This window comes from Chinchilla lanigera, unplaced genomic scaffold (assembly GCF_000276665.1).
Source record: "Chinchilla lanigera isolate Chin_1 unplaced genomic scaffold, ChiLan1.0 scaffold00015, whole genome shotgun sequence".
Lineage (NCBI taxonomy): Eukaryota > Metazoa > Chordata > Mammalia > Rodentia > Chinchillidae > Chinchilla > Chinchilla lanigera.
In genome coordinates this window covers 27,526,501-27,551,167 of record NW_004955416.1, presented here as the reverse complement: position 1 = coordinate 27,551,167, position 24,667 = coordinate 27,526,501, and the positions used below count along the sequence as shown (strand labels likewise).

Here is a 24,667-nt window from a genome sequence, read left to right as displayed (position 1 = left end):
GGCCTGACTGAGTGTTTGAACCTGGGTCCCAGAGAAGCCCATTGGCTACTTCACACTGCCATGTTCCCAGAGTGGATAAGGGAAGGACCATCATGGGAGATTGCCGGCAGTTGGAGAGCAGACCAGGAGGAGTCCCCCTGAGAGGCAGAGACTGTTGAAGACAGACCCAGCTCAGTGGTCAGAGGCCAGGTTTGGCCCGAGTCACACAGGAATGGAAGCACATATTGGCACTGAGTTCTCCCTGTAAGCAGATCTCCACAGCCAGTGTAAGCAGATCTCCACAGCCAGCACCGTTCTTGGGGCAGACTGCCACCTTAGACTTCCAGTGTGAACAGAAACACATCCTGCCTTGAGCTCTGCCGTTTAAACCTCTTCATCCTAAACAATGGAAAACTTTTATTATTCTTTAATTGTATTTTTTCATTTTCATTTTACTTTAATGTTTTTATTCTTTGCTGTCTTCCTCCTTGTGTACATCCCCCCTCAAAATTTTGTTATATTATTTTGCCCTTCTTTCTTTCATGAGCATGTCTGTGGATGTGTGCTTCTCCTCCTCTTGCCTTTCCCCCAGTATAGTGTAAAGAGGGTGAGGGAATTCCCCCTTGCCCCTTTCTGTCCCTCCTACTTTTATCCTCATCTCTTCACCTGACTTTGTTCTCCTGTCTTATTCATTCTCAGTTTTTCTTTCCTTTCCTCTCCCCCTTTTAATTTGTCTCCCTTAAACTTTTTCTCTAATATTTATATCAGTCACAGAATCTTTTCCCATCCCCATTTGAAATATATTCAGGTACAAACAGGAGAATGTGGAAGCAGGAAAACAGATGATCTCTGAACCCTCCCAACTCTCCCAAGGCAGAGCAAGGGGTCACAAAGGGAGGGGAAAACAAATACCAGGTAGCAGAAATTATGAAAAATTCATAGACGGAATGAAGAAAGATGAGTTGGAAGAGGAAATGAACCAAAAGTTCACAGCAATCTCACTCAGTATGTCCATGGTGAATTTCAGAGAAATAGGTAAAATAGGACAAGCTATCAAAACAGTTCAAATTTGAAGGACAGACTCAACAAAGATATGAAACCCTCAAAAAGATGTCAGACACAAATACCTGAAAAAAAATGTATAGAATTTGTACATTGCATAACACTAATGTAACTACACTGTGTGATTTTGTTCCATTTTTTATTTTAAAGAGAATTTTTAAAAACCCAGTAAAAATGATACAAAATTTCAAAACAAGATGATAAGAAATTAACAATGGTTATTATATTGTATATGGTTATCTTCAAAGTAGTTGCTCAGATTACCAAATATAGGCATGTAAAATTGATCAAATATTTGTATTTCTTCATATGAGAAATGTGTGTTCATCTCAGATGCCCACTTTTGGGTTGGGTCTTTGAATTTTGGAAGTCCGATTTTAAAAAATTCTTTATGTATTCTAGATAAAAGTCCTTTGTCTGAGAGACAGTTTGCTAAATTTTTTGCAAAATCATGGGTTTTCTTTTCATTCTTTTGATGTGCAAAAACTTTTTAATAAAATGAGATCCTCGTCGTTAATTCTCTGAAGTATTTCCCATGCAGTTCAGTTTTTGTTCATGAACTCTCTGCCTATCCCTACATCTTCAAGATTTCTATCTATCTTCTCTTCCAGTAGATTTAGTGTTTCTGTTTTAATATTTAGATCTTTGATCCATTGTGACTCTAGTTTAGTGCATGCAGAGTGTCTGATATTGAGGACAAAATGATGAATTATGATGAAGAACTCAAGCCATAAAGAAACTAAGAGACTATCCAACAGCTACTAAATGACAAGAAGACCAATCCAAGGCTAATCAGAATTAGAGAAAAACAGGAATATAGCACAGATAGATTCACTAACATGCTTGCAGAAATCATAGAAGAAAATTTCCCAAATGTAAGACAAGAGCTTAAAATAAAAGTAAGTGAGGCTTGCAGAACACCAGTGATCATGAGAAAAGAAGCTCACTAAGGCATATTCTTATTAATTACTAGAGATCGAGCAAAACAAGAAAACCCGAAATTTTAATAGCAGCTAGAGAAAAACAAAAAAAATCACATGTAAAGGTAAACAAGTTAGAATCAGAACAGACTTCTCAACACAAACCTTAAAGTCAAGAAGAGTGTGAAGTATTTCAAGCCCTAAAATAACTTCCAACACAGATTAACTTACTGAGCAACACCAGCCTTCAAAGTAGATGGCAAAATAAGGTATTTCCATGAAAAAGACCAGCTGTAAAGAAAATACTTCAAGAATATTCTTGATAGAAACAAGTTGGATACAGCTAAAAATAAAGAGGAAACTAATGAAGTCAGTGAACAAACATCACCACAAAAATCAGGAGAAGAAAAATAAAAAGTACACCAAAATAAAGATACACCAAAAGATATACCAGATAAAGAAGGCAGCTACAGTAAGTAACCAACACATCTCAGGAGTATCTGTCAATGTTAATGGCCTCAACTCTCCAGTTAGAAGACACAGACTGGCAGACTGGATCAAAACACAGAATCAAACAATCTTTTGCATTCAAGAAACTCAACTGATCCAAAAAGATATTCATAGATTAAAAATTAAAGAATGGGAAATAATACTTCATGCACCAAGACCTCTAAAACAAGTGGGGGAGCAAATATAATATCAGACATGGTAAACTTTAAGCTAAAACTGATTAGAAGAGACAAAGTCATTGCATGCTAGTTCAGAGAACAACACAAGAATAAGATATAATATTGATAATTATATATACACCAAATACTGGAGCACTGTTAAGGTTTGTGTCTGGATGTAACCCTGCCCAAAGCCTCAAGCAGACATTGGGGGAGGGTGTGTTTTCCTGGACGGCTGAATCTAGAGTTTGTGATTGGTTCATTCTCTAGTAGTGGGGTTAGGGAGGTGAGTGCTACAGCTATCCTAGGGCAGATAGCCTGATACACTGTAAGAGAGGGAAAGAGGCTTTTTTCCCCATTTTAGCTTCTGTTGCTTTTGGTATCTTCTGCTGCCTTGAACTTTTGCTCCTCAGCTATGCCATCCTTTGAGTCAGCTGATTATGGACTGAAACTTCCACAAATAAACTTTCACATTTCCACAAACTGTGAGCTAAATAAACCTTTCTTCACTTTTGTGCATCAGGTATTTTGTCCCAGCAATGAGAGAAACATAATCAAGACAAGTACTTTTCTTCATAAAACAAAAACTGCTAAAATTAAAAGATCAAATAAACAGTAACACTATCATAGTAAGGGATTTTTAACACCCCACTTTCACAAAGAGACAGAGCAACTAAATAAAAAAAAATAAATGTCAGAACTGAACCACAGCCTTGAACATATAGAGTTAATGGATATATACTGAGTATGCCACTCCTCCACAATAAAGTATACATCCTTTTCAGCACCACATGGTACTTCACAAAGCCTGCTTACATAAATATAAAAGAATATAAATTACCCCATGCATACTATCAGACCCCTGTGCAATAAAACTAGAAATCACCAACAGGGGCTGGGGATTTAGCTCAGCGGCAAAGCGCCTGCCTGACAAGCGCAAGGTCGTGAGTTCGGTTCCCGGTACCGGAGAAAAACCAAAAAAAAAAAAAAAAAAGAAAGAGAAATCACCAACAGAAGAAATTTCAGAAAATGCAAAACCTCCTGGATTATCAACAGTAGACTCCTAAACAACCAATGGGTCACAGAATAAATTTAAAATTTTTTAGAGGTTAGTGACAATGACAGTACAACTCATGGAACTGTCCCTCAGACAAAGGATGTTTATCTAGAACACATAAAAATTTTTTAAAAATCAGACTTCCAAAATTCAAACACCCAATCCAAAAGTGAGCATCTGCGATGAATAACACACACTTCACAATCTGAACCACACAGAATTAGGCATATCATTTTTTTCCTTGTTTCTTTCTAGCTCTTGTCTTTATGTACATACACATATATATGTATGAAATGATATAATACAGTAGACCATGGGCCATTATATGACCATCATACAGATCAAATTTTGAATTTGGATTTTATTTTGATCATGTCATAAGCATTTTTCATGTTGATGAATTTCATGATCTTTTGAAACAATAGCTGAGAAGCTCCAGTGGTGGAATCAGTTAGCGCCCGGTACTTATAAAACAATAGCTGAATTTTATTGCCTGGGGCTAATGTTTAAAAATGTACTTAAACATTCTAGTTTAAAAAAAAAACTAGTATTACTAACATTAAAGTTATTTATTAACTACTGTATTTAAAAGAAAAATTTTGTCCAGCTTTATGTGTATTTCTAGGTAGGCTTAAACATTTTAATGACTCCTAAAATTTATTACCTATTTTCCAAAGGGGAGAGAGCATTTATGTTGTCAGCAATAATGTATGAATATAATAATTTTAGCATATCATAGTTAGCACTGAATATTGTTTTAACATAACTTCTTCTAATTTAATATATGTCAATTACAGAATTTTAGGACCTGGAAGTTCATTTAGTTCTCTTTGAAGAACAACTTCATTATATTTAGTAACTTGACTCCAATTTATCATTTAATAGACGTGCAATAAAGTAGTGAACAAGTGTTTACCCACTGACTCATTTTAACAGCCCTATGGGGCAGTATGATTACATTTCCATTTTGTAACGGAGGTCAATTATTTGTCCAAGGGCTCATGGTTAGCTAACCATCAGAACCAGGCTTTAGTCCTAGGCAGCCTGGCTCTGAAGTCCAAGTGCTTGATCACTGTGTTGTACTGGCCCTCTCCCACATATTGAGCACTTACTACTGTTTGCCAGTTAGGGATGCTACTGGGGCCTCCAGGGTGGTGCCTGCCCTCATGGATCCTGAAGCATAGAGGAGTCAGACTTCAATCAGTGTACAAATACATAACCACAGTTTTTATAGGCTGTGAAAAATAGGAGCAGGAAGTATAGCAGCAACTCACAGGAGTCTTTCATTAAACTTTGGGGGTGTCAGGGAGCAGGGTTCTTGGAGAGCTGGATGAAGACCTTATAGACACTTTACTGGAGGCATGAGAGATCAGAAAGAGAATGGGATGAAGGCAGCTGGGAAGTGCATTTCAGACAGAAGGAATGGCTGTGCATGTGTCACAAAGCTAGAAAGGCCTTTGTGTTTGTTCTCAGGATCAGATAGAATAACCGGTCATGGTTGCCCGATCCAAGAGGGAGGGCAAAGCTGGCATGGCATGATTGGAGAAGTAGGCAGGGGGCTTGACAGCTACAGCTATCCTACAAGTGTTTCAGCTCTAGCAGAGTCTGCAGGGAAAGGACAGGGGAGGAGCTGCCTCCAGACAGCCTTGGATAGGTTTTAGACAGTAAACCTCTGAGAAGACCTTCTCCAGATAGTTTCTCCTGCACATACTCTAGGAAAGAACTTTGCCTGGGGTGTTCCTAGGGATTATACTTGATTGGCTCAAGGTTTAGGTTAATAAAGTGCTGATGGACAACAAGTTAGCTCAGGGTTGTTCCGTGAAGTTTTATGACAGTGCTAGAGCAGCGCTAGGGTGTATCTGTCCTGGAAAGGAACAGATTGCAGGTGTTGAAGCAGCCTTTTAGGGAGTTACTAGTTTTACTGGAAAATATCCCAACCATGTTTGGAAACTATGAAAAATATTGTCCTGGTAGAAAGTGGTAGCTGGTTCTTGGGGACATTAATCTATGTTTTAGAATCAGTGGGAGCAAAAGGCAGAATCACATCTTCCTGCAACTTCAAGTGATGCTCTAACTTGTAAACACAGAAAAGTAAAGCAAGCTCTACAAGTAATATTGGAAGGGAAAATGAGAGGGGCCCCTTTCTAAGGTGAAGGAACTGCAGCGGTCTTTTGTGTTGTTCAAGAGACCTCAGACTATGTTATCTAGTATTAGAATAAGCACGTGAAGATGGGTGGATTTTTCATAAAGGTAGACTGACCTTATCAAGACTGGACTGATGAGGGATTGGTTAGTGAGAATTTTGAAAGAACATAGGAATAACAGGTAAAAGGAGCAGCCATTTCCCCTGAGAGAGTGAGCACCCAGGGAACAACCTCCCCCAGGGCTGAGATGCGAAGAGAAGTCATGGTGACAGCAGAATTTCCGCACCATCTGGAGCTTGCCAAGCTCTGCCCTGTTTGATGCTGGAGCACTGCTCATTGGAAGGAGTCTCCCTGGAGGTGCTGTGCGTGAGGGTCAGACTGGATCAGCTGGGTCTTGGGCTCCGAGTTCTCCAGAACCAGAAAGTAAAACCCTTCTCTTGCTCACTACAGCTTCCCTACCCTGTGCTAACAAACTTTCCGGGCCAGCTGGCAGTGGGAAAACACACAGAAGGGTTGGACCTGGGAGGCACATTGACAAAATTGAAGCAGAGAGGCATTAAATTGATAACTGGCAGAAACTCCAGTTAAGAAGCGCCATAGGCAGAGCAAGTACTTAGTCCTTACTTGGCAGAATATTAAAGAAAACCTGGGCCCCCAGTTGATCTCTTATGGAAGAAGGTCTCTGATGTATATTTTTATTGTGTAATATATTTATATATATAGATATATATTCTAGATGTAAGCTCTTTGTATTGCAAATATTTCCAAGATTTTCTCACAGTCTGTAGCTTGCCTTTTTATTCTCTTAACGGTATTTTTTGATGCATAGAAGTCTCCAGATTGTATAATCTACCTGGAAACAATACAAAGTATAGGTCTTCTTTAGGTACCCTCATAGTTTAAGTAAGCTATACTAACAGAGAATTTACAATTCGGGGACTCAAGGAAGACAGAAGTCCATTTCTGTTGCATAGAATAATCCAGATACGAGTGGGCCAGAACTAATGAGCTAATTGGTTTCAAAGGTTTTGCCTGCCTCGATATCTTCAACTCCAGCTCTCAGTGAGGGAGAGAAAAACCAAGCCGTACAGCTTTCTCTTTAAGGAGATTACCTCCATCAGTTCCACTGCTGTGTCCTCAGACAGTGATCTATGTCAGTGACACACTAGCCACAGGCGAGGAAATGATGTCGCTCCTGTGGGGAAGCCACATGCCCAGGTAAAACCAGAGCGATCATGGGAGGTCCCAGTTAAAAGGCAGAATGAGTCCTTGGGGATATCCTGATACCCCTCAAGGACATCTTTCAGTGGCACTACGTTTTTGTTACAAATATTCTGCATGTTTCTTCTTTATTTTTTTAAATCTCTAACTGTATTCTGAGTTTCTTCAAGGCTTTAAATTGATGTAGTTATAAAATTTGTTTATTTATATTTTGGTACCGGAAAGCGAACTCCCAACTTCGTGTTTGCCAGGCAGACGCAGTGCCGCTGAGCTATATCCCCAGCCCGTAGTTATAAAATTTAGTATGAGAGAATTGCTTAAACTTATTCTTTTTATCTTATAAATTAATGAACTTCTTTTATAATTGCTGCTCTACACAAAGTGTAGGAGTTTCTTCTCTTTTTCATTTTCAAGATTTTTTCAAGCTATAAGAGCAGGCATTTACAGATGTTTTATGCACTTAGTCACAATAAATAGAGTAATTGTTCCCTCACTTTCATTGTCTTATTCATTTGAAATGGCCCAGTGTTAAGTGCCTTTAGAATTGGAATTTATGATTGGCTCAGTTCTTAGGACTGTTCGCAGGAACAAGTAACTGCTAAGGTTTTCCTTCAAGTTTTATCTCAAAGGCATAACCAGTTTACCATGGCTGAGTTTGTAGAGTTAGTGAGAAAAAAAACACAAACAGACTAAATGTAGATAAACGTTTATCTGACCCTAGAACCAAATTTTAAGAATTGTTTTGCAGCTAACGAAAATGAAGTTGTTTGGAGATAATTAGGTTAGATATCAGTTTGGGCTATGTATCACTCCTTATTGTTTAAAAGTGCATTCTAGCCTGAGTAAGCCCTCCTGTCCATTCGTGGAACAAATTCTTATTGTCTACCGTGTGGCCAGCTCTTTGTAAACAGTAATGAACAAGACCAGACCAGGTCCTCCTTCTAATGGAGCTTTCTCTTCACCAGACAGTCCTAGAACAGCTGTAATCTCGCAGGTCACCCTGTCTCTAAAAGTTCTCATCAGTTCTCACATCTTCCGGCATGGCAAGACTTAGAGGTCGTAATTGTTGATTTAAGAGTATCTTTTACTTCCCCCGCAGGAATGTATCTCTACTTCAATAGGACTTGTCTGCCCAGCTTCCCATTTCTTGTCACTCCTGTATTTGAGAGTTTCTGTTCTACAGAGATATTTTCCTGTCTCCCCTGTCTGAGAGATGTTCTGCAGAGATATCGTGAAAGCTGATGTGGAATTTATAGTAGGGTGGATGAATAGCCTGCAGAAACTGCAGTGCTTTGACTTGGAGTTCTTACCCCACAGAAGTTGCAGTGCCACATTTTTAGTACTTTACATAAATGCTGCTTCAAGTGGTGATAAACTTGTGCCCCAGATAGTTTTATTTCTTCAGTGCCAAGGTCAGATTTCATGGTGTCCATCTAAGGAAGTGGCTCAACAGGCTCCATTCACCTGCTGAAGCCTCCGAGGTCAGAAGATAATGAGGCATGAAACCTGCATTAGTTAGACCGCCTTCCTATGCATTTTTGGCAAGTGGAGTTGAAAACGAGCTTTAAAAATTCTTTAGCATTGGCAAGTAGAAAAACACAGCTGGGGCTGAGGTGCCCCGTTTAACTGCAGGCGTTTTCTGGCAAACACTTCTTTTAAAAAATAGCTTCAGAGAGATCTGCTGGTACATGCCTGTAATGCAGCACTCTGGGAGGCTGAAGCAGGAAGATCAGGCTGGGAAATTTATTAACCTGGCTGGACCCTGTCACAAATTAGAAAATAAACAAAAAGGGTTCTTGTGAGACTCTGGGTTTAATCCCCAGCACACCCACACACATACAGAACTTCAGATATTTTTATATCAGTAAAAATTATATCACTCGAATACAAAAGATGAAAAAGGGGAGTAAATAACAAGAGAAAAAAGGAAATTGATGATAATCAAGGAGTAAATAAATATATTTGCTTCCAAGAGAATACCAACCCGACTGAAGAATTAATTGGTTAATTAATTTTGAGATAGACTCTTGCTATGTGGCCAGGGTTGGCCTTGAATACTTGGGGTGGAATGATCATCCTTCCTCAGCTTCCTTAGGGGCCTCAGAGTCCAAAGTGACGGAGCCACTGTTGTAAATACTCAGAACTTTTTTAAAAACAGTAACTTGAGGAGATTTTAAAATGCAGGTGTCTCCCAGTCACATATTTCATAACCGTTTTTTTATGTGGGTACTGGTAAAGTACTGCAGCAGATAGTTAGCTCAGGGTGTATCTATCTTCTTTCTCACTGGGTAGGTAATATACCTGTCATTACCAAGTATCTTTGTAAGGCAAGTAGGTTCTTACATACAGAACAACAACAGCACCAAAGCAAAAAGCAAACAAAAACCATAAGCAGCGACTGTGAATACCACTTTCGATTTGAAACTTAGGTAAACCAGGGGCAAAAGTGGGAGAGAAAAGAAAGGGACAAACAAGTGTCCATTGTGATCTGGGTGAGCTCAGAAGCTAAACACAGGGAAAAGTAGACAAATGTTACCCTGCCTGGCCTTCCTCAGTTATGCACGGAAGTTCCTGCTTCTCCATATGTGCTTTAGAAGGACGTCAGGAATTCGTACTTCCGCCAAACTTTGGGCTGGGACAACTGAATCGGAGTTACCAGTTTTAGTAAAGGATGTTGGGTAAAATGCTAAATGTGTCAGGGGTCTTGGCTCCAAGCAGTGGAAGTCACCTCTTAGTATCTCAGAGAAGGGACTTGACTGGAGATGGTTCATGTCACTGGAGGAAGGCTGGTAGACCAGACTTGCGTGACCGTGGAGAAACCGAGGGAATTGGGAGGGCCAAGAAGCTGGGAAGCAACAACTGTCTTTTGAGCAGTAGCAGCAGCAGCAGCCCGGGCAGGATGCCATCTGCTGCTGCTGTGTAGTACTAACTGCTCCGGATCCAGGCTCCTGAGAAAAGCATCCAGTTTGGGATGCCTAAGCACAGTGCCGTGCTTGCGGGTGGGGCGCTATCCACCATGGCTTCCATGGTAGGAAAGACGGTGCATCAACTCCACACATAGTGGTGATTTTCTCCGCCTTCTGTGAGGACTGCCTACTGAGCTACCTCCAAAGTGGCCTGTCCACAGCTCTAGGGTCAGGGAAAGGGTGCCTGGCTAGCACAGGCTTGTGACCAGAGGAGCAGCTCGCAAGGGGCCAACAGAGTGCGACTTGTTTCCTTGTAACAGCCTGAAGGGGCATGGAAGATCAGGGGAGAGTACTGTCCCGTGTCTCTTCCCCTCCTTTCTCTCTGTTTAGCTTCTGATCTCTTCTTGAGTGAGAACAAAAAGGGTGGTCCAGAGGGTGGCTGGAGGGACAGCCTGGATTAAACAGCCTGTGTCTAGAGCAACATGTTAGCTTGTGGCATTTATACTTGGGGCATTTATACTGGAACAGTAATCATCTCAGACAGCCACTCTTTCTGGGGAGCTTGGTTTTGCTTTCTATGCTGTTATTTTTTTCTCCCAGAAAGTCATGAACTTTAATATCACGCTCAAGTCTGAACTCAGCGATAGTCTTTTTTTCTGTTATAATATTTTTCTAGGTTTGTGGACACGAGCTCGCCTCACTCTAGGGTGAAGTTCAGAATGAGCTGTGGATTAAAAGGTGAAAGGTTAAAAGGAGACGGATCTGAGAAAGAAGCATGTTAACTTTGAAATTTTGCTTGACATAGAATTCTCATCCAGCACAATTCACTTACTGAAAGTCCTCCACTCAGTGCCATGCAGTGAGTTTTAGTGTATTCGCAGAGTTGTATAGCCGATACCCACACTCAATTTTTGGACATTGACATTATCCTCTTCCAAAACCCTGCACCCTCCCCCTTTGAAACCACTTTCCAGTCCCCTCTGACCACAGTCTTCCCCACCACACACACACACACACACACACACACACGCACACATTCTGAGGAACCTCTAACCTACTTTCTGTCTTTACAAATTTGCCTATTCTGAACATTTCACGTACATGGAATCATACAATTGGTGGCCTTGTTTATCTGGCCTCTTTCACTGACCATAACGCCTTTAAGGATTATTCAGGTTGTAACATGAATCCTTTCAATTTTCTTGAATAGGTACTTAGAATTGCTAGGGTATAAGGTAACTATGTTTAACAGTTTAAGGCACTGCAGACTGGTTTCCACAGCAGCTGTACCAGCTGACATTAACAGCAGCATCTGAGGCGGGGGCTGACAGCAATGTCTTCGTACTCACTGACACTTTTCATCACTTCTCTTATAGTCATCTTACTGTGTATGAAAGGTGATTCTTGAGCACAGGTTTCATTTGCAGTTCTCTTATGGCTCACAACACTGAGCATTCTTTCTTGCACTAATTGGCCACTTGTGTATCTTCTTGGGTGAGATGCCTGTTTTGATCCTTTGCCAACTTCTAAGTTGGTTTGTCTTTTTATTATTGAGTTGTAGCGATTCTTTATGTATTCTAAATATAAATACCTTACCACGTACATGGTTTTCAAGTATTTTCCCCCATTCTGTGGATTCTTTTCCCTTTCTTGAGGCTATCTGTTGAAATGCGGAAGACTTTAATTTTGCTGGAGTGTAGTTGGTCTATTTTTGTTGTTGTTGATTATGCTTCTGTTGTCATGTGTAAGGTCACCAAGATTTTCTTCTAAGAGTTTTGTAACTTTTACCCTTGTACCTGGATCTGTCATTTATTTTGAGGGTGTTTTTGTGTCTGATGTAAAAGAAGAGTTCTTAATGCTTTAGAGGAAAGAGTGAATAATATTCGTCATTCATTCTCAGTTTCAACTGCGTTTTCCAGAGGGCTGTCCTCCACTTCTGTTTTCTTGATGTTTCCCTTTAAATGTTTTTAGCTGTGGGGTATTACAATTATGATGGCTTTCCACACATCTTGATTCATCACTTACATATAATGCACAAGGAATAGTTTAGAGTGGGAGTCCCGAATAGCACCTTAAGCTGTTTGATTAGATTTACTTCATACTGAGCCAAGTAATCTGTCCTGCCTTGAGTTGTTTTTAAAGAGCAAACAAATTATTTTACACAGTAGTTATTATAACAGTACTGGGGATAGAGTCCTAACTCAAGTGCCATTACTACCAGCCTCTTCTTCCCCCGACCCCCTGTGCTAGCACCAGCTTTGCCTCATGACTACATCTGTTACTGCAGGCTTCTGATGGTCTCTAGCACCTCCATCCTCTGAAATGCAGTTCACTGCCAGCAGAGCTACCACAAGTGTGCCTGTCCAGGGACAGAAGTGCTGTGTAGTAGGACTGAGATCCAACTCTCGGCCTGCTGAATTTGAAGAGCTGTGTCTGCAGGACACCTTTCTGTAACGGGCACAGAGATGCCCAGTGGGCTCACAGGAAACCCAGCCGCCAAAGTGACCTTTCTCATATATATTCCTACTTTGTTCCTCTGTATAATGCTCTTCAGTGGGCCCAAGATCCTTAGATAGACTAAAACCTCTGTGACCTAGCTCTGTGTACCAGCCTTTTGATGAGAGTGACCATATGATTTATTGTCTAAACCAAAACACTTCTGAAAGAAAGGGAAAACATTAGTAATTAGGCCTGGACAATAAACTGTGACTACCTGGGAACCTATCTGCAGTCTGTAACCTGCCACTCCACACCTTTGGGTCTTTTGCTGTAGTGGTAGCAAATTCCTGGTAGTTTTCCACGTACACCTTGTTACTTCCAGATCACCTTGTTACTTGACGGAGTTATTTGGTCCACCCTGTTATGAATCTGAGGACATTTTGACTCCTTTATCTGATTAAACATTTAAAGATAAAATCAAAACATTCTGAACATTGGCATGCCAGATCAATATAGTCACAGTTTAAAAATGTAATTAAAATATCTAAGTAAGCTGGGCGTGGTGGCGCATGCCTGTAATCCCAGCACTCGGGAGGCTGAAGCAGGAGGATCACTGCAAGTTCGAGGCCAGCCTGGGCTACAAAGTGAGCTCAAGGCCAGCCTGAACTGCACAGTGAGACCCTGTCTCAAAAAGACCAAAAAAGAAAAATAAAATAAATAAATAAATAGACTAAGTAATACTGTGAAGGATATACATTTGGTCGTCACCCCTGTTTCCTGGTATGGGACTCCTAAAATCCTTGGAATCTAGGAGGTGATAATGTCTTTTGTATGCTAATGAATTGGCTGATGAAGGTTGACAGCCCCTAGGTAGCTTCAGGATGGGGGCTGATCCCAGGAAGTACCAAGGTGGGATTGATTAGAGAATTTGCACTTTGAGCCCCAACTCCAGTCCTTAAAGAGCGCAGAAGGACTGAAGACTAAGTTGATTGTCAGTGGCCAATGACTTAATCATACTGATATAATGAAGTTGCCATAAACGCCCTCCAAAGTCAGGGTTGGAAGAGCTGCTAAGCAATTAGCTACATGGAGGTTCCTGAGGGTGGTACACCCAGACAGGACATGAGCAGTAGATGCACTTTCCCATGTGCCTCACCCTATGCCTTTTTGTTTGTTTGCTTGTTTTTGGAGACAGGGTCTTGCTCTGCAGTTCAGGCTTACTTCAAACTCACAGCAATCCTCCTGCCTCAGCCTCTCCAGTGCTGGTATTAAATGCATGTGCTACCACATCTGGCTTACCCTATGCATCTATTCCTCATACCTTGTGCAATAGCCTTGGTAATAAGCTAGTGAATGTGTTTCCTAAGTCCTGTATACCACTTTAGCAAATTAACTGAACCTGAAGGAGGGGGAATGAGAAGCCAGATGAATAGCCAGTTGTTAGAAGCACAAGTAAAATAATCTGGAACTTAAGGCTGGCATCTGAGGTAGAGGGAGGAGCCCTCAACCTTATGGGATCTAATGCTATTTCCACGTAAATAGTTTCAGAGTTGAATTAGAGGACACTCAGTTGGTGTTCACTGCTCCAGAACTGTTTGCTTGCTGGTGGGGAGAAGTCCCCACACCTTTTGGGATTACAGAAATCTGTGTTGACCTGTGTGAGACCAGAGAAAAAATATTTAGTTTTCCCTACAGAATGTTAGTTCTGTATTTTTCTGTTTCTGGTTCTTGATCATAGTACTTTCTCTTCTTAAGATTTCGATCCCCTCTTCCCGGTTCTTCTACCTTCCCTGGCTTATTTACATTTATTATTCAAGATACTTCAAGGACCATCTGTTCCAATGATCTAACTGTGATGCTTCCTGGCTGGGCTCAGTCCCCATCATCACCTTCCCAAAGCCTCTTACACATACCTTTCTTAGTGTACCTAAAAAAAGTGTCACAGTTACTTATTCAGGCCTGGTTTGCCCTGAAGACTTTAGTCTCCAAGGTGGGAACCTCGTTTAATTAAGCTTTGCATCCCCCATGCCTACACAGTGCCTCACAATAATACAGTGTCCAAAATAGTTATTTCCATGGACTCCTTTGAACTCCTTGTTGAAATATGAAATGAAATGTGTCTGTCCTTTGTCATCTAGAAAATTTTTTAGGGTGCTAGTGAAGATTCTTATTAATGAAGATTTTTAGAGCTTTCAAGAGATTGACTTTTGACATTTTAAAGTTGTACAGCTTGTTATTATTTTTAATACCATAGAGTCACATAAGAGGCAAATACATAACTGTAATATTCACACGTGACCCCCGAAGTGTGAACATACTTTTACTGTAGGTTTACTACTGTATGTTAAAGTTCAGTTTTGTATGCCATAGTCAAAACTGATCTGAGATTATTAGAAGAGTAATTCTTCTTTAATGTAATAAAGGGTGATAAAACCTATTAAATCATAGTATTTAATTCTTGTTTCATTTGTAAAATTCTCCGGGTTAGGTATTTTGAGTGAAGGTGAACAATGTTATCTCAATTTTAAGTGCAAATTTAAGTGATTTGATTAAGTCTAATATATTCTTTTTCCATTGGTTTAGAATGTTTCAGGCATTTAAGGAATGGTTCTGGCTGGAAAGATTTTGGCTTCCCCCAACGATGAAGTGGTCAGACCTTGAAGATCATGATGGGCTCGTCTTTGTCAAACCTTCTCATCTGTATATGACAATTCCATATGCTTTTCTCTTGCTGGTCATCAGGTATTTCTTTGAAAAGTAAGTAGCTCTTGTGCATCTTTCCTTCCCCTTTCCCTTCGTTGTTCCGACTCTAGAAAAAGAATGTTTAACATTTCATGAGGCCCTTAATGATTCTCTTGTTCAGAACTTGCCATTTCTGGGTCACAGATGCTTGGGGAGAATTTGCGCAACTAAATGCACACAGAACATTATTTAGGTTAGAAGCTGAACGAGAAAAAATTAGAAACATGGATAGCAGTAGGTGCGTTAGCTTTATAGTGAAGAGAACTGAGATCAAGACAGGTTAAGGATCACAGAGCTTATTAATGTCAGTGACAACATGGTGCCCAGTTTTCTTTCCCATTCTGTGGTGTCTCAGCACATCTACACTCCCAGGAAGTCAGAGTTAGAGGAGTCGATGACTTAGAGATGTGCTATCATTCTAGAATGCCTATAAAATATCTCATTAAAGACCAAACCAAATATTGCTGCATTGTATAATTTATTTAAGGGTTTTATTACTGTCCTTCTTTCTAAAGTATTAAGAAGTCAAAGGAAAAAAATATCAATTTGCTTTCTCAGGAAATAGTGAAGTTCTTTTTCTTAAATTAATTTGAATGGATACATCTTCCAACATTTTTATTAAAATTGTACTGGTGCTCTGATAACAGACAAATGTTCATCTGCATTCTCTGTAGTGACCTCTATTTCAAAAAACTGATTATCACATTAATTCATTTGGAGCAAAAGAGTATTTGAATGTCAAGAGTTGGAAAAACTTAAGACAAACTTTGATAAAGATCATGTTGTCCGAGACTAACTGTAATACAGATCATATGTTTAGAACCATTTGCAAGGTCCTTATCTTGAGAGTCCGTTTGGCCAACTCCATCCTGTGGACTTGCCAGAAGGTTTCGTACAAATAACTTCAGTAGGGCCAACAATGTACGGTTGCTGTTTGGTGGAAAAGAAAGTCCCTGGCTGAGGATGTTTAATATGTCCTTCCTTTGTGACAGTTAATTCTACTTTTTACTCACACAGTTGAATTTATCAAAGAAGACATAAATAAAGTAGAATTTGCCACTGTATGTCAAAATTAAAGAATTGCTCTTTTACTATGCTGAAATAGTCGCTTTTCTTGCATTTGGATCTGGTAAACTTTGAGTCTGGAATGTAGGTCCATTACCTATCCCAACTGCAGATTTCGTGCTTTTCGGTGGGCAACTCCGCTCTTCAGAGTTTTGTCAGCAGAGTGAGCCGGAACGTTGTTTTGGCTGCCAAAGCAGCACAGCTGTGAACGGCCAGTGTGTGATGTGTTGATCTTGCCTTGCCAACAACAATAATGGAGAAGTCCAGGCCTCTTAATTCCTAGGGCCGTGCTTGCCTCTTCTCAAAGGAATAAGTGTAGTCTGTATCTTCTATCTTGTTGCAACTTTAATTTTCAGTAATTCTCCCTTACCTTTTTCCATTCTGTGACACTAAGAAAGCTGAGTTGTCCCGCTAGTCTCATATCTTTTAATAGAAGGAAGGACTATAGCATTGGAGAGAAATCATACTTTTTTGAAGAATGAGTTTATATTTTTCTAGGGTTTCTATTATTATTTGTAGTGGCTTTAGCCACTCATACCATAAATAAAATATTACTTATATCTTGCATTTAATAAAAACTTACAGTTAAAGAGGTATATACTATCACAGGTGGTAAGTTTTCAATGTGCAGATAAGAAAATGAAAGATGAGTGACCTGGCCAGGGTACAGTTGTATGAAATGAGCAGATCTAGGACTTGAACCCATGTGTATGACACCAGGTCCAGGGTAATTGATTTTGGAGGTATATTTTTCTACTGTACCAGTATTCTTGGACTTTCACAGTGAAATATTCCTGATGGCAGAGAAAAAATTAATATTTCGGGGGAAAAACATGTCGCTCAAAGAGATGTTTACAAATATGAAATGCTCTGAACTGTCTTAAAAGTTCACATAAATTTGACACAGTGTTCCAGCAAACTCTATGATATATTAATCACAAGAAATTGTCCTTCTTTTGTCCTAAACTGTACTTCTGCTGCAACTTCTCGTTGTATGAAGTGAGCAGGAACTGTGATTTGATTGGCTCACTTTTTTCCTTTACTCCTAGCAAAGAGCCACTTAAGATATGAAAGCAATGTTCCCAGAAAGGTAAGAGTAGTAAGACAGGGCCAGGGATACAGCTCAGTGGCACAGTGCCTGCCTGGCATGCGCAAGGTCCTAAGTTTAATTCCGGGCATCAAAAAAAACCCAAAAAACATGGTATAATACAACTGATAAGAAACAATCAGTACATAATTTGAAAATGACCTTCATTTGCTTTGTATTTTAGGGTTTCCTTGCGGGTTTTAGTTTGTAGTTTATGTTTTGATCTTTTTTTGTTGTTTTTACAAGATTCACAGTTTCTAAGTAATCTGTCTTCTGTACATTCTTTCACATGTCTGAAGTGAGATTTAAAGGAAAAAGAGGTAAACTTCTCAACAGTTTGACACTTACGGCGTGAACACAGTGTCTCAGTATGAACTATGGCAAGTCAAAGGCAAAGTGGAGACAGTAAAATCAGAAAGTCATCTCTTCCTTTTATTTAAAGATATGAGGACTAGATCCCCCGCCTCTACCATTTCCACTAGCACCATACGGTCATGGAGGGACAGAATGTCCCTCATTCTTCAAAGGAAGATGATAGCAGGTGGAAGAACTCATCTACAGCAATTAACAGAAACTGAAAAATAAGTGTTGGCTGTTCCAAATAGAAATAGTCTCAAAATCAGCCCATTCATTTAAAAGTGTTACCTGAGACTTGCCCTGCTCCAGATAGCTTGTTCTCTTGTGTGGAACTTGCTGAACAAGTCTGCTCCTGACGCCTCTGATCGCTTAGGGCTTGGCGTCAAACCTTTGCCAATGGGTTATTGTATCTATTTTGGAGAAATATTAAATTTGACATTCTTGATATGTGCCTAAGACTGCATTCATTTTGTTCTATAAAATGATACTGAAAGCAAAGGGGGCATAAACTTTTGGCTCCCAGGTAACTGATATGGTACTAGACAAAGGGGCTTATCTGAAAGCTCTGTTCTGTGATAGTAGCAAACCTTAGGGACTCATTTCCCAGTAATTAACCTAATTGAGCAGCTTACATGGGAGCAGAATTTTACCAGTCTTTTTTCTTCCTTTCAGACATTTCTTTTTTTATTCCATATCAATAAAATCAAATTTTAGGCAAATAAATCCCTAAAGTCTCTTGAGAGGTAATACAGTTTTCTTCCTTCTTCAGCTCAGTTTATCAAATATTTATTGCATTTCTTTCTTCTTGTTTTGTTAAAACAGATTTTAATTGAGAGCTTATTCATATTTATCTACATTTTATTAGATAAAGGGAATGAATACTACTCTAGATTTATTTGAAATGAAAGGACCATTTACATACTTGCCTTGTTCTACTAAAAATGTTATTTCTATTCTTGAAGTTAACAAAGGACCACACTTGTCTTTCTTGTTTAAAGATGTCTATATCTATAGATATATGGAGATATATATATCCCATATCAATAAGCATTCAATGGATATGTGTATTTATTCAAATGTATATGTTTATCCATATAATTATCTTTCAATGACCCTCCAGAAAAAAATGTTGTATTTCATTTGGCTTTAAAATAGGTTTTGTTCCATTATTGCATATATCTGATTCAATTCTGCTTTCCTTTTGTATTTTTTCTAATTTCTAATATCTGGGTGAGTATGATTGAGAATGCTACAATATAAGACCATCCATTTTGTGTTATTATAAAAATCATGGGTGTTTTCCCCAATAAAAATGTTCATCTGGTAACGTGGATAAATGAACTAATTTTAATATTTATACAAAACACCATCACATATATTTTTTGGGATTTAATGTTAAGTATGTCTTAGTTTTGTGGGGATGCTTTTAGACCTTTCATGCCAAGAAGAAATTAATTAATCGTAGTCTTCAAATCACAAAAACACAGCACAATGTCATTGGTCTATAGAAGAGCTTTTTAGGTTGACTTATTTAATTATTTTTAAAAATTAATTGCCTTTTAGCACCCTTCCTTATTTCTATTCCCCTCTTTACCGTGTCCTAATATGTTCAATAGCCCTTTATTTGTGTGACCCAGAAAAACGTGCTTTATGTACATGTATTATTAGTTGACACAAATGGTATGGCACTAGACTTAATTTTTTCTTTTGTTTTTAAATGCATATTGTGTTTTATGATATAGCCATGTTGCTCTGTGTACATTTGGTGCATAATCAGCTTGTTTTTATGTCTCTGAAGTGCAGAGGCCATTTCCAAAAGAACTTAGTCCATCTGGAAGTTGGACTATCTTATACCCTTTATCATATAATCTTAGAAAATTTTCCATCCAGCTCCCATACACATAAAAAAATGAAGTAAAGGCCTAAATGATCATTTATAATTTAAATTTCTATAATTAAATGCAGAAACTCTATTAAGTACTAGAGCAGACTGGACCTGGCAGAAGTTAGAGACTGTCAGAACTGAAGAAACAATAGGAACACGTCATCGTTTTTAAAAATTGTATTTACTGATTTCATATAGTAAAATTCATCAAAAATGTGACACATTTGGACACATATACAGTCATGCAACCATCATGCTAAATATTTCCATCAACCTAAACATTTCCTTTGCTGCTTGTTCAGTTAATTCTTGTCTATTTACAAGAATTATGGCATCACTGATCTGCTCTGTCACTATAACTTTGCATTTTCTAGGATTTCCTATGAATAGAATCATACAGATTGTAGTCTTCTTGAGGTCTATTTTTTTTTTTTGGTACTGGGAATCAAACTCAGGACCTTGCGCTTGCCAGGCAGGAGCTTGTGCCACTGAGCTATATCCCCAGCCCTTGTAGTCTTCTTTAACTTAATGCTTTTGAGATTTTTTTTCAGTTTTGGTGTGTATCAGTGGTTACTTGTTATTGCTGAATAGTCTTTCAACATATGGGTGTACCATAGCACAATTTATTTACTTTTAACTAGATGATTTATACTTTTAACTAGATGATGGAAATCTGTGTTTACAGTTTTGAGCTATTACAAATGAAGCTGCTGTGAACATCTGAGTACAAGGATATGCTTGGACATACGCTTTTGTTTCCTTTCATAATGAGCTAAAATGTTTGCTCTTTAAAAGTCACTCTGAGTGTTTATCCATGTCATGGGGCATTACTTGGCAATAAAAAGGAATGAACTAAGTACAAATACACACTGTAAGATGGATGGACCTCAGAACATTATGCCCAGTGAAATAAGGCTCACACAAGTGACCGTATACAGCGTTGTGATTCCAGTTATAGTAAATATCCGGAAAATGCAAAGCTGTAAAGACAGCATACATTAGTTTTTGCCACAGGCAGGTTTGGGCAGAGATAAGGATTAACAGTATATGCACAAGAGATCACACTGGGATGATGGCAGTGTTCTAAAACTGATTAATGGTGATGGTTATATTCTGTAGTAAATTTACCAAAAAGTCATTGAATTACATGCTTGACTTATATGATATACAAAAATGCCTTAATAATTACCTTTTAAAAGAGACATTGTAAGTAAAATGAAAAGACAAGTCACAAACAGGGAGAAAATATATGTAAAACATGTGTTTTCTGAAAGATTTAAATTCAGATTATAGGACAAGCTCTTGTAACTCAAAAATAAACAAAGAAATACATAACTTGGTTTTAAAATGGGCAAAAGATTTGAGCATATACTTCATCAGGGAAAATATGTAAATAGAAAATAAGCACATGAAAATCTGATCAACATCATTAATCATTAGGAAAATGCAAATTAAAATCACAATGCACTGGAGGGGTAACAAAAATGTCAGAAGTCAGGACGTTTGAAAATTCTGTCCTCCATAAAAGTAACCAGAAGACCAGCAACAATTGTCAGAATTAAGTCTTTCATAATTAAGAATTAGTTCCAGGCTTACAGCAGTCTGGGGCGTGCTATTTAAGAAAAACCACTGAATCTTGGAGAGAACAGCAAGTTTTGTGGCACTTAAGCTTGCCCTGTTACTGTTTTGCTTCTCCACCTCTGTGGTAACCTTGAAAAACCAGCGCCGCACAAGTGCAGTGGGAACTGTCAGCCTGACAGCCCTTGAAGGGAACAGAACAAAGTTGGGCTCCTTCACAGCATCATCACTAGAGAATTGTCTTTGTCTGACGGCTCCCCAGAAGAATTGCTAATTAGTCTGTCTATTAGAGCCGACTCAGAGCTCACATGGTGAAAAAGCCTTTTTCCTGGGGTGTAAAAATTAGAGGCAGTTGAATAGCTTCACAAGTCCTGGAGGCAATGGATAAAAATTGGATCAAATTATGAACTTACCGAAAAGCTTAAAATGAAAACCTGGAGAATGAGATATCCAAAGAGGGACTATAGAAGAACTGGCACATTCTTGGAAAACTAGTTATGCTCAGAGTGAGGACCAGAGCTCCCCCAAAGTGAACTGTAGCCATTCTCAGCAAAACGGTCCCAAGCTCCTCCTCTGAAAGAGCAGTCAAGTTCATCAGGAAAGCTAGCATGGCAAGGTCCTCCTGCAGAATAGCCCAAGGGAGCCAGCAGCTCCCTAACAGCTTCCCAACAGCTTCTGACAACTCCCAAAAGCTTCTCCAGTTCTTCCTCACCAGTTCTGCCTCTTCTGTGGCTGGCAACAACCCTCAGGTGGGCCTCCCACACCCAGCACCACGCTGACTCAGGGCAGCTGAGTGTTCCAAGTTGACCACCAGCTGCCAATCCAGCACAGCACTTTTATTTGTAAGGATTTAACATGCCTAGGGCTAATGGATCCTCAAAGGTTTGGGAAAGCCTTAAGCTCTCACCTCTTGATGACCTTGGTGCTGTATGTAGACCAGAAGTGAAAGCTAAGGCAGGGTTATGTGTCCTGGCTAAGGCTGAACATATGTCCTAACATGTGCACGAGCCCCTAAGCATAGACTGGGAGACATACTGGTTCTAGGCCAGTGATGGCGAACCACTTAGAGAGGAGCGCCCAGACCCCCCAACCCACTTGTTTATCGCAAAGTGCCAACACTGCAGTTAAACCTGAATATTGAGGCTTTAGTTTAGAAAAAACAATTCATGCATTAACATCGTTCATTTTACAAACAACACAGGTGCCATAGCTTGGCCACCATTATTGTAGACATTTATGGAAATCTCTGGCTAATCAGCAGTTGACTACTAAACCAGCCGCGCAGAATCTTTAGTGCCCACACATGACAAGGAATCCAGACTTCAAACTTTAGTTTAAAAAATGAACTAAACAAACAAATGGACAACAAACAATAGACAACAACAAAGGAAAGTGAATGTGTTACTCTTCTGAGGCCAGAAGACAGTGTAGTACCCGGAGAGGCCGCCTCTCACTGTTTAATATGTCCTGTTTACCGCAAAGGCTGGAGACTTGGAAAAAACAGGAAATTGTGCCCATACACAAAAGCCCAGCATCTCTGAGAAAGCCTTGACTTAACAAAGACATCAACTGTTTTAAATATGTTCAAAAAATGGAAGGAAACCATGCCTAAGAGCTAAATACAAGTATGAGAAAAATGTCTCATCAAATCAACAGTATCAACAAAGTAGTAGCAATTCTAAATAATAATAAACAAATGGAAGCATCGACTTTAAAAAGTATCGCTGAAATGAAAAATAAGTTATTGGCCGGGCATGGTGGCACAGGCCTGTAATGCCAGAACTCCGGAGGCTGAGGCAGGAAGATCATTAAGTTTAAGACCAGCCTGGGCTACAAAGTAAGCTCGAGCCCAGCCTGATTGCGTAGCCAGATCCTGTCTCAAAGAAAAAAGAAAAACAAAAAGAAGGTTATTACAGGTTTTACTACACTATTGATGGGTTTTAAAAATCTCCAACATAGTATAACTGTATTTTTGGCCTCTACACTGTTTTCTATTAATGCAATTGTGTAAAATAATAATTATAAGTCTGTGTTGATTAGAATAGAATACATAGGTATAATTTGTATGACAATAACAAAGGAGGGGGAAAGGGTGGAATATTTTTAAGGGTGGAGTTTTTTATCCATTGAAGGCAATTTGGTATTAATTTGAACAAGAATTTATAAATTAAGATGTTAGTTGTAATTCCTGGATTAACTACTAAGAAAGTAACTTTGAAAATAAAAAAATATGACAACGAATTGAAGTAGCATGCTAGAAAATATCTTTTTAAAGCAATAGAATATAGTAGTAGAATAATAAAACAAGACAAAAGACAAAAAAATAGCAATGTGGAAACAAGTTCTGTGTTATCAGTAATTACTTTGAATGTAAATGGATTAAACATTCTAATTAAAAGTCACTTATAGAAAGGGTAAATAGAATAGCATAGTCCAACTGTATGATGTCTACGAGAGACATAATAGGTTGAGAAACACATATAGGTTGAAAGTAAAAGGTTGGAAAATGATGTAATATTCAAATAGTAGCCAAAGGAGAGCTGGAATGGCTGTATTAATATAAGATAAAATAGAATTTGATAGATTTTAAAATTGTTACTAGAGACAAAAGACATTTTATAACAATAAAAAATAAATCTGCTAATTACAAACATATGTCCAAGTAACAGCAGAGTCCCAAGTATATAAAATACAAACTGTATTAAACAGAGACAGCTCAGTACTAATAATTGTGGACTTTAATACTGCATTTTCAACAATGTATAAAACAACTATGCAGAAGATCAACAAGAAAATGGATTCGAACAACACTATATGCTAACTATACCTAGCAAACATCTGTAGAACCCTCTAACAACAGCAAAACGCATGTCAACCTTATGTTCATGAAGAGCTATCTCTGTAAGTTATATGTTAGATTCTAAAACAAGCCTTGAGTATAAAAGGATTGAAATCATACAAAGTATGCATTCTGACCACAATGAAATGAAATTGGAAATAATAAGAAAAAATAAAAGAAATAACACATATGTGGAAGTTGTGACACACTTCTAAATAGTCAATCAGGGGAAAAATCATAAAGTAAATTAAGAAATGCTTTGAAATGACTGGAAAAGAAAATATCACACCAAAATTTATGGAATGCAGTGGTAGCAGTGCTTGGAAGGAAATTTATAGCACAAACACCTACATTTTAAAAAAAGAAAGAACTCAAATCAATCATCTAACCTCCCATCTTAAACTAGAAAAGTAAGATCAAAGTAAATAGCAGAAGTTAGGAAATAATAAAGGTAATAGTGGAAAATCAACAAAAAACTACTACACATTTGTAAGACTGCTAAGACTAGAAACATTAAGTACTGGCAAGAGTATAATTACTTTCTAAAACAATTTGCTAGATTATTAATAAATTTATATGTATACTTCCCATAGCACCTATCAATTCCCTTCCTTGATATTTACCTTAGAGTTATGCCATTTTTTCATGTTATAATTTAAAATAGAAGTATCTTAAGTTAAGATAATATTATCAAATAAATGTTTTTAGTAACTTTTTA

General features: G+C 38.6%; 1 protein-coding gene across 4 annotated transcripts in view; it reads left to right on the top strand.

Moving 5' to 3' along the window:
* The window catches only part of Cers3 (ceramide synthase 3), a 115,196-nt gene that overhangs the window by 25,978 nt on the left and 64,551 nt on the right, over positions 1 to 24,667 (top strand). For all 4 annotated transcript variants that reach the window (XM_013512587.1, XM_013512586.1, XM_005381640.2 and 1 more), the window contains exon 2: positions 14,980 to 15,153. In XM_013512587.1, coding sequence (XP_013368041.1) covers positions 14,981 to 15,153 — 173 coding nt within the window. In that variant the 5' untranslated portion in view covers position 14,980. The remainder of the gene's footprint in view (positions 1 to 14,979; positions 15,154 to 24,667) is intronic.